At 53.6% G+C, this 13,046-nt stretch overlaps 1 protein-coding gene across 1 annotated transcript in view; it reads right to left on the bottom strand.

Annotated features, from left to right (window-relative positions):
• Nucleotides 1-359: 359 nt before the first annotated feature.
• The window catches only part of HADHA (hydroxyacyl-CoA dehydrogenase trifunctional multienzyme complex subunit alpha), a 47,965-nt gene continuing 35,278 nt past the window's right edge, over nt 360-13,046 (bottom strand). The window contains exons 11-20 of the mRNA XM_075557000.1: nt 11,502-11,611; nt 10,094-10,228; nt 7,938-8,109; nt 4,957-5,043; nt 3,329-3,469; nt 2,896-2,964; nt 2,117-2,312; nt 1,445-1,559; nt 922-1,067; nt 360-834 (exon numbers count right to left, since the gene is read on the bottom strand). Of these exons, the coding sequence (XP_075413115.1) occupies nt 692-834; nt 922-1,067; nt 1,445-1,559; nt 2,117-2,312; nt 2,896-2,964; nt 3,329-3,469; nt 4,957-5,043; nt 7,938-8,109; nt 10,094-10,228; nt 11,502-11,611 (1,314 nt within the window). The 3' untranslated portion in view covers nt 360-691. The remainder of the gene's footprint in view (nt 835-921; nt 1,068-1,444; nt 1,560-2,116; nt 2,313-2,895; nt 2,965-3,328; nt 3,470-4,956; nt 5,044-7,937; nt 8,110-10,093; nt 10,229-11,501; nt 11,612-13,046) is intronic.

The raw sequence follows: 13,046 nt of genomic DNA, 5'->3' as shown, positions 1-13,046 counted from the left end.
CTCACCTATGGACTGGTGGTGAGAATGTCCCTGCCTGGCAATCTGCTGTAAGGTTCCCAGCCAAGGACACCCTCTGGGGCAACCTCACTCTGAGTGGGTTTGTGTTTGTGCCAGACCGGCATTTCTGCTCCTTTGGGCACATCAGCCGAAGCGTGTAAACCAGGCCCGAGGGGCTTCAAGCACAGGTGCCACTCTGGCCCTCGGTGCTGGGCTCCCTGTCCCCCAAAACACACACACACACACACACACTCTCTCAAGCACAGGTGCCACTCTGGCCCTCGGTGCTGGGCTCCCTGTCCCCCAACACACACACACATGCATGCGCGCGCGCTGGGCAGACAGAGAAACGAGTCCACGGAGAGGCTTACAGTTTGGGTTTTATTCTTGTGATCAGCTGGCTGCAGAGCTGCCCTCGCCAACCCCCCCCAGGTGCCTGGGCAGGAAGGGGCAGCAGAGCCGGCTCCACAGGTGCTGCCACCTTGGACTTCAGGGCACATAATATAAATTCCCGATGACAGGGTTGGCCTCCCAGCCCCTAAGTCACAAGCAGCAGAGGGCAGGACACAGTCACAGGTGAAGGCACTTTAATTAAAGGGCAAACCTGGTTTCCCCCCCTGGTAACTGATATAGCTAGAAGCCTGCCCGCCGCAGCCCTGTCAGTGTGCTCACTGAGCACAGGCCCGAGGGCCACTCAAGGGTAGAACTTCTTGAGGCTGGCCGCGTGGTCGGTCAGCAGCTGGCACGGTGTGAACTGTTTTCCGTAGACAGCCTCGTACTTGCGGAGCCGGTCCACTATCTTCTGCGCGCCGTAGAGGTCCACAAAGCGGAAGGGCCCTGCATGGGGAATCGGGGCTGGTTGGAAGCGAAGGCACCTCCAATTGGGGGATTCATGCACTTAACTGCCCCATTTGTAAGACCAACCTCCAAGACACGGCGGGAAGCCCAGCCCAAAGACAGCTCCAATGTCTCCCTCGGCGGGCGTGGCCAAGATCCCTTCTTGTAGGCACATGACAGCCTCGTTCACAAATCTCGTCACCAGCCGGTACTGGATGTCCTCATCAGAGGAGCTGTCAGCAGAAGACACGGGGGTTGGTGGGGCAGAGCTCTGGGGTCGGACGGCACTGGGCCTCCGCTGAGCCCTGGGGCCCTTGTTCCCCTCATCCCCAAGGCCCTGAAACAGCACCTAGAACGGACCTGGCATACAGTAGGTAATCAGTTCAAGTCTCCTGACTTTAGCAACTGTCCATGCCCCACAGAGGATTTGGGTGAGTGCAGGGCCGAGGACAATTTGCCTAGCTCTACCCTGGCACCTTCCTGGCCAGGGCTGAGCTGATGGGGCACAGGGGCGGGCTCAGAGGCTGCTCGGGGCTGGCGATGGGGCGGGGCAGGGCAGCCTTGGGCTGCCAGAATGCTGTCCCGGACAGCCGCTGTCCCGCAGACTTACACCTCAGACTTGGGCGGCACCGTCAGACTTGCCAAAATGCCATCCATATCAGAATTCAGATCCTTGTTCTTCACGCCTTCCTGGTAGATGAAAAAGCCCTTCCCACTCTTGCGACCTGAAAGCAGCAACAGACGGCGTAGTTTAAATGGTTACCTCTCACCTGAGAATTCTCCTCTCTGTTGGTCTGCTAGAAAGCTCTCGCCTCTCGTGTTTCTGAATGGCTACCTAGCTCACCCTAAACATCAAGCCTTTGTCAGAAGAGCTGGCAGAGAAGTAGAAAGCATTTGTTTCCCGGAGCTTGGAAACCCGTGTGTCTGTCGGAGCGGAGCAGCACATGGGTGAGTGAGCAGACTCTGGTGCTCGAATGCTGAGAGCGGACCTCTCCTGTGGGCCTGCCTGTGCTGGGTGCCAGGAGGTGCACGCCGCCTCGCAGAGGTATTCCAGGCCTCAGGAGGGAACAAGGTCTGCCAGTGTTGCCTGCCGTGGGCCAGGTGATGGCAGAGCCCTGGAGGGCCATCACTCTGCCTTTCGCCCGCCTAAGCAGTTCTCATGAGAAGGTACTGGAGATTCTCCTGGGCCCTAAGCTCACTGTGTCCTCTCGCCCCCGTGGGCATTGTGGGGCCTGGGAGGCTGCGCAGAACTCAGTGCTACTGTTTCCTGGAGGCTACTCACCAAGGAAGCCCTTGGACACCATCTGCTTCAGCAGCTCCAAGTTGCCCCCTGCGAAGCGCTCCCCAAATGCTTTGCCTAGATCTTCTGCTACATGTTGAGCGACATCCACACCAACTTCGTCCACCAGTGTGGCTGCGCCCACAGGGAAGCCAAAGCTGGTGGTCAGGGAGTCCAGCTTCTTGGGCTGGACTCCTTCCTGCAGGGGCGGCGAAGCAGGAGCCTCAGAAGGTGGCCACTTGAAAGCCCTCCCCAGGGGCCCATACGGCCCAGACACGGCCTGGTGGAAACCCAATGTTCTCTTGGGTGGCGTCTGTGGAACACGAGAGCCCTCCCTAAGGGGCAGTAGTTGGGAAAGTTTTGAATTGAACAAATTATTCTTGTTTTCAGCTTGGAGTCCCAGTAATAACAAGAGCCCTCAGTAGACAGGGCTGTTTCCAGGCCCAAAGAGGTGGGTGCAGTAGTGGGGACCCATGTTTCAAAGCACCACGGTCCTGGGTAGGGGTAGGAATCCACCTCCTCCTGCCAGTGAATAGCCTGTATGGCCAGCAGAGGTGTCTGCACGTGGCAGAAGGAGCTCCAGGGGCACGTGAGAACACGTGTGTAATGTGGCAGTGAGGGGCTAAGAGTAGTCATGAGCGTGCCGTGGTCACTGCAGCAAGCCTGACTCCCCACTGCTGTGTGGAAACAGCACAGTGCGGGGCCCCCTCCTGGAGGACAGCAGAGGCGGCCCAACCGAAGGGGTGGGAGATGCTGCAAACGTTCCAGACAGCAGTTCTCACCTGGAGAATCCGGAGGACTTCCGACATCATGGGTGCGAGGCACCTGGTGGTGTAGAAGCCAGGTCCATCCTGCCAAGGGAGAGGAGCGAGCAGGGTTCACTGGGCCCATGGCTGCCCAGTCTGGGACAACTGTCCCTTCCCAAGGTTCATTTGACAGTGGAAAGAGATTGTCTCTACTAGAATTCTCAGATTTAAACTGCGGGGCCAGCCAGGCCGCCCAGAGGAGGCATGGCTGGAATCCATTTCCTGGGCCAGCAGGGAGAGTCCTGTCAAGCCAGCCGCTCGCTATTCCCATCCGTAAGCACCGTCCCTACTATGGACAACCGGGGGGGGGGTGGGGTGGTGTCCTATCGGAAGCGGGTGTGTTTATCTCAGAAGAGTTAGAAAGAGCCTGAGGGTCTCAGGGTGCAGAACTTTCTGGAGCTTCACTCACCTTCACCACGATGATGACCTTGCCCTGCTTGAGGCCGACGGCGACAGCTGATGCAGTGGTGTCCTTAGAAGTTTTGTCGGTCGTGATGATCTCCAGCAGCTGCATCTTGTCCACAGGCGAGAAGTAGTGCATGCCAATCACCTGCAAGGGGAGGGAGGGTCAGAGTCAGAAGCACCCCTTTCCCCAGGGACAGGGGGCAGAGAGCGGGTGAGATTAGTGGCACTGCTGGCTACAATCCGGTGGGTTGGTCCCTGGCTCTGATGACAAGTTCAGTGTGTCTGAGGCCAGCTTCATGGAATCCCCCTCGTTCATCCACTTGTTCCTGGAGTTCTTCATGAAGGGCCCCGAGCCATCCATCCCACCAACAATCAGGGCTGGCATTGCCGGTAGCGGCCCAGTGACCCCTGTAGAGAAGACTGTGCGCAGGTTCCACCTGTGCTTGTGACATTGAGAGGGTCCACTGCTTTGGGGGGGGGGGGAGCAAGATGATCTGCTGATGGGTTTCCTGCCCGGGCACTGGGTGGAAATAGCCCTTCTCCGCACATGCAGACTCATGACACCAGGCATTCTACAGTGAGTCCTGGCCCAGCAGCACCCGTGCCAGCAGCACCAGCCCTGGGGAGAGGTGGAACTGCATCGAGGGCCTGTGTCCCGGCAAATCCCCCAAACAGGGTCACCCTGCCTGGGCCTTCCTTTATGTCAGACAGGAGCAGGCAGTGCTACCTCAGCACCTGCAGCAGGTGCAATACTGGCTCCACTTGCTGGGGTGGTGGGGGAGAGTCAGGCGCCTTGAGTGCAGGGCCATGGCCCCTTTTACACTGGTCTTACATCCTCCTCAGTGTCAGACGATCAGCTGCCACTTCTCCCCGAGATCCCTCTCCAGGGTCTCTGTCCTGCCCCCATCAGGCCTGCATCCCCGCTAATCTGCGACATGCAGGGAAGCTCGGTTAGCCCGTATTAGCCAGCGTGGATAAACAGACTCAGAACAAACGGGCTTTTGTGCTTTTAGCACATGGACTTTGTGTTAACAATTCCTGCGACTGAAAGGCCTTTTATGTTTCCTGCCTGCCTCTGGCTGGTTCTGGTTAGCAGAGGCTAATCAGTATCTTCCTGAGAAGTGGGGTGTCTCATTCCTCCTTAAAGGGTTTCACTTCTCTCTAATTACTCTGGAGCTACCGGAACCAGACAAATGCATCATTCTAACCCCCCCTGACTTATTCTCTTCCCCCTTCCTGTCCTGCGCAGAGCTCTACGTGACCCTGTGGGAGGACACATCCCGCCCATCCTTGTCCTCTCTCCCTGATCTGAAGCTGGAACCAGGCCATCTGAGTCTGTCCCCAGAGCCTGCCCTAGAGCAGAAGCCATTTGGGGGAGCAGTGCTTCTCCTAGGACCTGTCCTTGAATGCATAATTGTAGGTTCAAGGTCATACACACTAGGCGTGCACATCACTTACAACGTGAGAGACTAGCTGTACAAGAATATCCTGCATCTCAGACTGGCTTTTCTGTGCCCAGCTTTTGGAAGTACTACGTCACCTCGTCCCCTTCATAAGCCACCACACGCCCTTCCACCCGTGCCTTCCCAGCCAGCAGCAGTAGAGCAGAGCGTTCCCTGGTTCGGAGTTTACCTTGTCAGGCCTTTTGCTGACAGCTGCAATCTCATTGATTGGGAGAGCAGAGGTGTTACTGGCGAAGACGCAGTGATCTGGAATCACCTGCAAGGATAGCATTTAAGAATCTGTCAGGCATGCTGGGGAAATGGCCAAAGCAAGCCTAACGAGTGGGACTTGGGCGCAGCCCACCCTTTCACCCAGTGCTGCTCAGACAGAGGACTGACTGCATTCCTCACCCAGACTGTTCCTGGTTAGCTCGGGCTTCTGTGTTGGGAGAATGCACTGACCTCATCTCTGCACCATTCCCAGTTTTCCTCTGGCTATGTTCTACCTGACCTTCACCTAGGAACTAGATGCCAGCAACTGGGTACATAAGAGACCTTACATAACTGAAAAGATGGCTTTGAGTCAAGTCTCATTCATTTCAAGACCAAGTACAGGTGTCCGCCCCCTTATGGGGCTCTGCTTTCTAGCCTCAAAGTTGCCGACAACTTCATATCCCTACCTTCATCTTTAGAGCAAGACGGAGCATGCTTCATTTTATACTGTGTGTTACTGCAAAACCAGATAAACTCACAGGAGTGGTACCTGTAGTACCCGAATAACATTAGCGATGAGCTCCATCACCCTGGAGAGCAGACCCTGATGCAGACGGTCTTGGCATCCAGTCTGTGACCCCAACCTACTCATGTTGTCATTCAGACGCTTGAATCAAAGACATGGAAGGCACACCTGCCAAATGTGTGCACATCTGGGACAGGCAGAGTCAGAGATGAGAATCAAGATTCAAGATACCTTTAACGTGTTGAAAAACTAGGTGAGTGTAAAAAAGATGAGTTATTAAATGGATAAAGGTAAACCATTTTGTTAAGATTTAAAGAAAAGAAGAAAGGGGTAACACAAGAAGTGAGTAGCTATGGGATGGGCAAAACCTCTTGGCAATAAGTTTATGGTACAGGTCCTAGGAGGCCAGTAAATCCACAGCACAACGCGGTCCCAGCGCAGCGTGACTGCAATGAAGCGGACAGAGCTCACACTGCACTAACTGGGCGCGTGTGCTGTCCAATCTTCCGAGATGGCTGCAGACAGCTCCAGACATGGCATCTCCCCTGTACCTTGAACCTGGGTGGGCCTGGTGACCTGCTTTACCAGCCCAGGGCAGCAGAAGTGGTCCTGCCAGTCCCAGCTGTACTCTTCATGAGCCCGCTAGCACCTGCTTTCATGGACGCCAGCAGCCAGGCTGGAGAGACACTGGCTCGACTACCGAGTCTCTAGAGGCCCCAGGTAGAGAGAAGCCAAGAGGAGCAGCATTGGGTGCCACCACCCAGCTCCCAGCGGAAAGAAACCCTGCAAGGGACGCCCGCCCACAGTGCATGAGCGCCAAAGGAGAGACAATGTAGCGCTGCAGGGTGTGTGCAGGGGCCCCACTGAGCCTCTGAAGGCAACAAGGAAGACAGTGGAAGAGCTAGGACCAATGTCTGGGAAGGATGCCAGAGGAAGGAGCACCGGAGGAAAGCAGGCCAGTTTAAAACCCTCCAAGGACTGTCATGTGGATTCAAATGCAAATGTTTCTTATCAGGAAAGCAAAGGCCAATACCAACGGAAGGGCTTTCCTAGGGCTTTCCCCATGGTCTCTGGGTTCTAAGCCTGTGCTGTTCTGGATCCCAGCCTTCTTCTGGATCCCAGTCTTCTTCATCCCCTCAGGGACTGCATGAGTCTCACTAAGATGCTGGGCACAGGACACATCACACGTCATTGGGATCTTACTGTTCTCTGTGGTCATAGAGCTCTACCAGTTGTACATCTTATTTTTTCTGCTAAAACCCCTTAATCCCCTCCACGCTCTCCTCTTCATCCCTTTCATTGATACCTCCTTCCTTCCCCTCTGTCTCCTACATGCTTAGCTCGCACCCCTTTTGTCTTCTCTCTCCCTTTGCCGGCAGCTTCTGTCCGCCCTTTCCCCTCGTAACTGTGCCGCCCCATCTGCAGCGGCGATGCCGGTCAGCGTTTGGCCCACAGCTCTCTCTTGACCAGTGGCTTCCCCTACTATTCCACTCTCATACACCACACCCCAGTTTCTCAGGGCAACACCACGGAACTCAATGGTAAGGGCCCTTCCACCCTGGCCTTGTCTGCTGTCATGCTGGTAGGCTCCACCTCCATCACCTGAGCAGTGCTCTCCCCAGGCATGGAGGGTGGGGGACAGCCTCTAGCTGCTCCCTACGCTCAAACGGGACACAAATCTCCCCCATGGCCCTGACTGTGTCCTTCAGCTGAATGCAGCAGTCTGCTGTGCCTACAGAAGGGTTCTGGAACAGGGGTCTCGTGGTGCAGTCTGCCCCAAACAGAGCTCTTCGTCTTTAGCTTTCCTTGGGCTTGGAGTCACGAGGAGAGCAGGGACTGTGCACACACACAAGGGCACCTTGTGAGCCCTGCCTGCTTTCTCCTGGGGGATTGCCTCAGACACCCAGAGTGTAGCCAAGTCAGCCTCAGTTCATGTGCACGTCCACTAACTCGTGCTGCGTATTGAAAACCAGGTTAGGCTAGGGTCTGAGCGGACGCACCCTGGATCACTCCCAGTCCGACCTTCCAGGGCTCTGTCGACACCACTCACCCCAAGCGCTTGTTTTGCTCACATCACTTGCTAGCTCAAGAATCGCTACTGTGGAGCGTTTGAGATCAGGACCCAAGCAGCCTTCCCAGAGAATGAACGGCTGAGTCCTGCCTGGGGAGGCTGCTTCACCCCCTGTCCTTTGCCTAGTTTAGTTCGGGTTTGCCGCCAGCCCCCAACCCCCACGGCACTGTCACTCGTGAGCTTGGGTAACGGAGCTCCCACAAGAATTAAACCCAGTGAACCCTGCTCCACTTGAGTGTCTTTCCTAGGACCTGGTTTGACCTCCGGAGTATTTGCTGCGTGCCGGACTCACGTAAAGACTTACGCTCGACACGAACAGCCTATGAAGAGGACCCTGTGTTTCCACGTAGCCTCCACTCACCGCCTCCACTTCCTTGAGTACTCTGTGCTTCAGGTTAAGGTCCTCAAACACAGCTTCGATCACCATGTCGGCCTTCTCAAAGCCCTGGTAATCAAGCTGCCCGGTCAAGTTGCTGAAAATAAAGTCCCTTTCAAATGACGTCAGAGCCTTCTTCTTCACTTTGTCGTTCAATCTGGAAAGAACATGTTCCGGATTAGAGGAGGAGAACCGACAACTCCCACTTACGGAGTGTCCGCAAATCAGACGGCGCACTCTGCCACCACCCGCTCTGAGAGGCAGTCGCGGTAGTCGCCCTTTAGAGCCAGCCAAGCTCCTCAAAGAGGCTCAGAGGGACTCTTGTCCAACAGCTGCTCAGGGAGGGCCCTGGGGCTCCAGCTCAGACTGGCCTCCAGGATGCCTCCAATGGCCAACTCCCAGAGACCGTTCTAACCTGAGAAACCCTTCCATGGACCAAGGGCACAAAGTGGCAAAGGCAAGAGCACAGCTCTGGTAATCATCTGCAACAGGGACACCACACCAACCTACAGGGGCCCTGACCACAGTCTTATACTCACTGACCCAGCACAGGAAGTCATTCGGTAATGATAGTCCCCTAGAGATTACTGCTTCTAACTCAATCCACTTTCCGCGATGTAGCACCAAGCAGCACACCTTACTGGTGACATAAATATCAACTCGGGATCTCTTCCTTCCCACAGGGGCTACTCATAATAACCTGTTATTATGAACAGCCATTGGAATGTGTCCCCCACAAGCTCCCTTTTCCTGAGCATATGAACACAAGCTACTCCACAATTAAACCAAGTTTCCTTCTTTGTAAAAAGACTGAACAGTTCACAGGGCACGTTGGATTGCCAAGGGAAACAGGCGCTTTTAGGTTTCAATCTGATCACACTTTGGAGGGGAAGACCTACTAAGTTCTTCTGAACCCCGTTCATTCATTTTTTATGCCTAGCAGAAACCATTTAAAACACCAGGTCAACGCAAAGAAACACTCAAGGTCTTAAAAGTATGGGCTCAACCCTCTGACGACTATGTCAGTGGGCAGCAAGCAAGAACTGGGCAGATTCAGAGCATCGGTGGCTGGTGTGATTCTCCTGAAACAGGTCTCTGGTGGCCAGGAGCCATGTTCATGGTCCAGGGCACTGGGAAGGGGCTGACGCTCTGAGGGAAAGGGAACCCGGGGCAGCTCTGTTCATGGGAGATGGGGCAGAGGCTCCTCTAGAGCAGCAATCCCCTTTGGGGAGTGTATGCCATGAGGTTTGGGGATGCTTGGGTGCCAGCCCCTGGGCAGTTCTGTTCTCTGGCACAGGCCCTTGAGGTGGGGGTGGGGAATCACACCCCCAGATCATTTACTAGGACTCCTTGCTTATCTGCCACCACGGCATCTGGGCACAATGTAGCGCTTCCCTACAGAAAAGGGAGAATGACATGCTTAAGCTACATCATCCATGTAAAGAACAAAAAAGCACTCGCTCAGCTAAACAGCACCTGCAGGGCAGACTAAGTGCAGTCAGCTTGTCCGTTACTTTGAGGCCGAGAATGATGCTATAACCAATTTCCAGTCTGCCATCATTTATCACCTGTCAGACAGACAGATGGATGGAAGGGACGAGGGTGCGTGTGTGTGTATGAGAGAGAGAGAGAGAGAAACGAGAGGCAGGCAGGCTAATACCCAACCCTTATCAATTCCAAGGTAAGGTGGAGATGCCGCCTGCTAGGTTCAGACAGTCAGTGAGGAGCCAAATCAGCTAATGCTCGTCCATAGGCGCCAGAAAGAGAAGGTGCAAGCATGCTGATCCCAGCCCCACCAAAAGCAGGCTGCTATCCAAAGCCTCCCAGATGTGAACGGAGATGGACCCGTGCTGTGCCAGGGTCCCCGAGGGCCAGAATTCCCACATGGTGACTTTCTCATCTGCTAGTAAAACTAAAGGGAAATGGCTCTTGAACACGGCTGGCAGATCTGCACCCAAAGAAGACATGTGTGCTAAGAGTCTCAAAGAACTGTGAGAATTATGGAAAAGAAGGAATTCGTGTTTCTAACAACAAAGGACACAGTTCAACTATGGAGCAGCTAGTGTCCCGATGTTCAGGAAAAGGGGGAGAACACATTCTTAAGACCGACTCAGGAGGGACTCGTCAGAGAGCAGGCCTACCCTTTGAAGACTTGCTGTTGCCCTCGGCCCAGCCCGGTGACCGTAGCATCTTTCAGTATCGTCTTTAGCCCCTTATCCACAGAGACTTGGGCAATGCCGGCTCCCATCAGCCCTGCACCAAGAACAGCTAGACGCCTGCAAGGAAAGAACAAAGCGGCTCTGTAACAACGCTCACTCATTTCAGTGGAAGCGGGAGACTGCCCACGTTGTCATCCAGAGAGAGAGCGTCCAGTGACCCAGCAAGCTGACACAGCAATATGGCCTTTGAGAACATTTTTAGCTGTAAAAATGTACTTTAGTAAAGAATTGACTTCAGAGTTAAGTGCAAACATCCATTAGGTCTAAAGAACTGGTATACCCATGGGGGATAGAATTATATTGATCTTGGCTCGTCTGGTGATGAACAAAAACCAGCTCGCAGTGTTCAGCACGGACTAACCATCTCCTCCCAATTGCTCGTTAGCCATGTTACCATCAATTGCTCGTTAGCCATGTTACCATCAATTGCTCGTTAGCCATGTTACCATTTGCTGGTCATCCGTGATTTCTTCTAGCGTGTGCTCTTTTCTTCTCGCCGTCCTTCCAGTCACCGGCCGCATCTGTGCCTTTTCATATGGGTTATCTCCTTCATGGTTGCTGCTTCCAGACCTGACCCTACCTCAACCTGCTCCCCCACCTCAAATTCCTCCTGGGTTTCTCAGGACTACTTAGTAGTACCCCTAAATACGCGTGGACTGCTTCACGTGCATTACTAATCGTACGTAGTCTGAGTATCACATTAAAAGGCTCAGAAGGTGAGTGGAGAGACTAGACATGAAACAGGCAAGCCGAAGCTAACGGTTCCTTTGGGGCGGCTTGAGGACATGGCTTCCACAGCTACAGAAAGGTGCTGAGGCCTTTCTTGGTTTGCGTTATACTATACAATGAGGAAGAAGCATGTGTACCCAGAGATACGATCTCAAGTCATAAGATTAAATAAGGTCAATCAAGAGTGCACACTGTGCGTGTTTGATTTAGCAACTCCAAACTAAACGCACTGCTCTTGAGGGGGTTCCAACTCAAAGCATCCCTCCGACACGGAGTAGAAGGGCTCCCCATGTTTCCTCGTAAACCTTGACAGGAGCAGACATCTTGCCTGTCCCCGCTCAGCATAGCGGGTGGGTTTGAACTGCTAACCTTGCGATCAGCAGTAACTTCTTGGTGATATCAATAGTGAGACAAGAAGCGCCTTCTCCAATAACCACTGGTTATTAGGGCCTTGGAGAAAACTCAGGATTCAGGGACCTAATGTGATCGGACAGCAAAGTGTGGACAAGACAGGCTTAAGATTGAATCGGGTCCTGTTGGTCTCTGAGCTGTGCCACTCGGTGAGGGTCACGGGCGTCTGCACAGATATAGCAGAACTTACTTCACATCCTTCTGAGGGGTCCCAAATTTATTCTTCTTGCACAGGACCTGGCCGTGGTACAGTCCCATCAAGGCTTTGGATTCTTTGGTCATTGCAAGCTCTCCAAATTTCTGCCAAGAAAGGGGGAAGCACAGAGGTAGGACTTGCCCACTTGGCGGGGGTCTTCACCCCACACCCCCCAGGCCTGCCAACCACTGTGTTGAAAGGTGTGTGTGTGGAGAGCTGAGATCTGTCTATCTACCCCAGGAGGCTGTGGTCGCCCCTTCCTTTTTCACGCACTTGGAGTGTCAGAGTCAGAAGGGCCCTTCCCAGTCATCTCCTCATTGCTTGATGTTACAGACATGGAGAAGGCAGCTCAGAGGGATGGCGTGATTCTCCTCAGGCAGAACCCCCAATGCCAGTGCTCAGTGCTTGTCCCACGGACGTAGGACCCCACAGGATGCAGGCCACTTGAAAAAGCCTCTTAACTCTTGCAGAGAACACGTCTTGGTTTGGGGGCAGGTTTAAAATTCAGGTTTGCCAGAACTGGGTTCCAATGTTGGCCCTGCCGTGGCCCAGCTGCCCTCCTCCTTAAAATGGGCAAAACTACCATCGGTTTTAGAAAAAGCTGCGGGGAGTAAATAAGAACCCTAGTAAAAATGCCAGAACGCACCATCTTAGCTCTCATCCTTACACACCTGCTACAATGTTACAAATAGCACATCAAAGAAGGCAGCCCTTGACTAACATTGCTTTTCTGCCCCAGAGAGCAGCAAACAGTGTTTCCTAGACACAGTGATTTGCTCATGTGGACACAGCATGGTCAAGGTGGTAAACCAGAGTTTTTCAAGAGGTGGGTAGAGACCCATCAGTAGCCACACACTCTGGGTGGTGAGAAGCCATCTCTAACAAAAACCCAAACCCCACCCACTGCCGTGGGGTCCCCCTATATAAACCACTGAATGTAAAACACACACTGTCAGGCTATTTATTGACTTGTGAGACGTATGCTTTATTTTTTTTCTGTATTATGTATATGTGTTGCCAAAGCAAGCACAGTCTATTATGTATATGTGCCTCTGACTATCACATTAAAAAAGTCAGAAATACACCTCAGTACAAGAAATATTTTCTGTAGAACGTTATCCTGATTTCTTCAGTTACTCCTGCTCTATTGTCAAGGGCTAATCATTAACAACTTCCCTTACTCCTCCCTTTGAAGCACTCCAATCCTACAAAGTGGACGGGGAGAGGCTGGTTCCCCAGTCACTTCCTGGCATGTTCTCATTCTCCAAAAGGAGGCCGGGCTCCAGTTTTAACTCAAGACCCCAACGTTCTATCCCTGTATTCATTTTATAAACAACAAACCCAGCCAAGTAGAGGGCAGAAGCACCAAGCGGGCTCATCGGGTTCATGGTGCAAGGCTGTTGACTCTGCTCCTGGAGCTGCTAGTTCAAATTCCGGTGCCCCCCACCCCCACCCCAAGGAACGTCTCCTTGCTTCCTCAGACTAACCGTAAAGCAAGGTAAGTAGAGGAAGGGACAGAAGATTCTCATTAGGGTCTGC

The sequence above is a fragment of the Tenrec ecaudatus genome, chromosome 8, assembly GCF_050624435.1.
Source record: "Tenrec ecaudatus isolate mTenEca1 chromosome 8, mTenEca1.hap1, whole genome shotgun sequence".
NCBI lineage: Eukaryota > Metazoa > Chordata > Mammalia > Afrosoricida > Tenrecidae > Tenrec > Tenrec ecaudatus.
The sequence above is the reverse complement of the archived record's forward strand: the minus strand, read 5'-3'. Positions and strand labels throughout refer to the sequence as shown.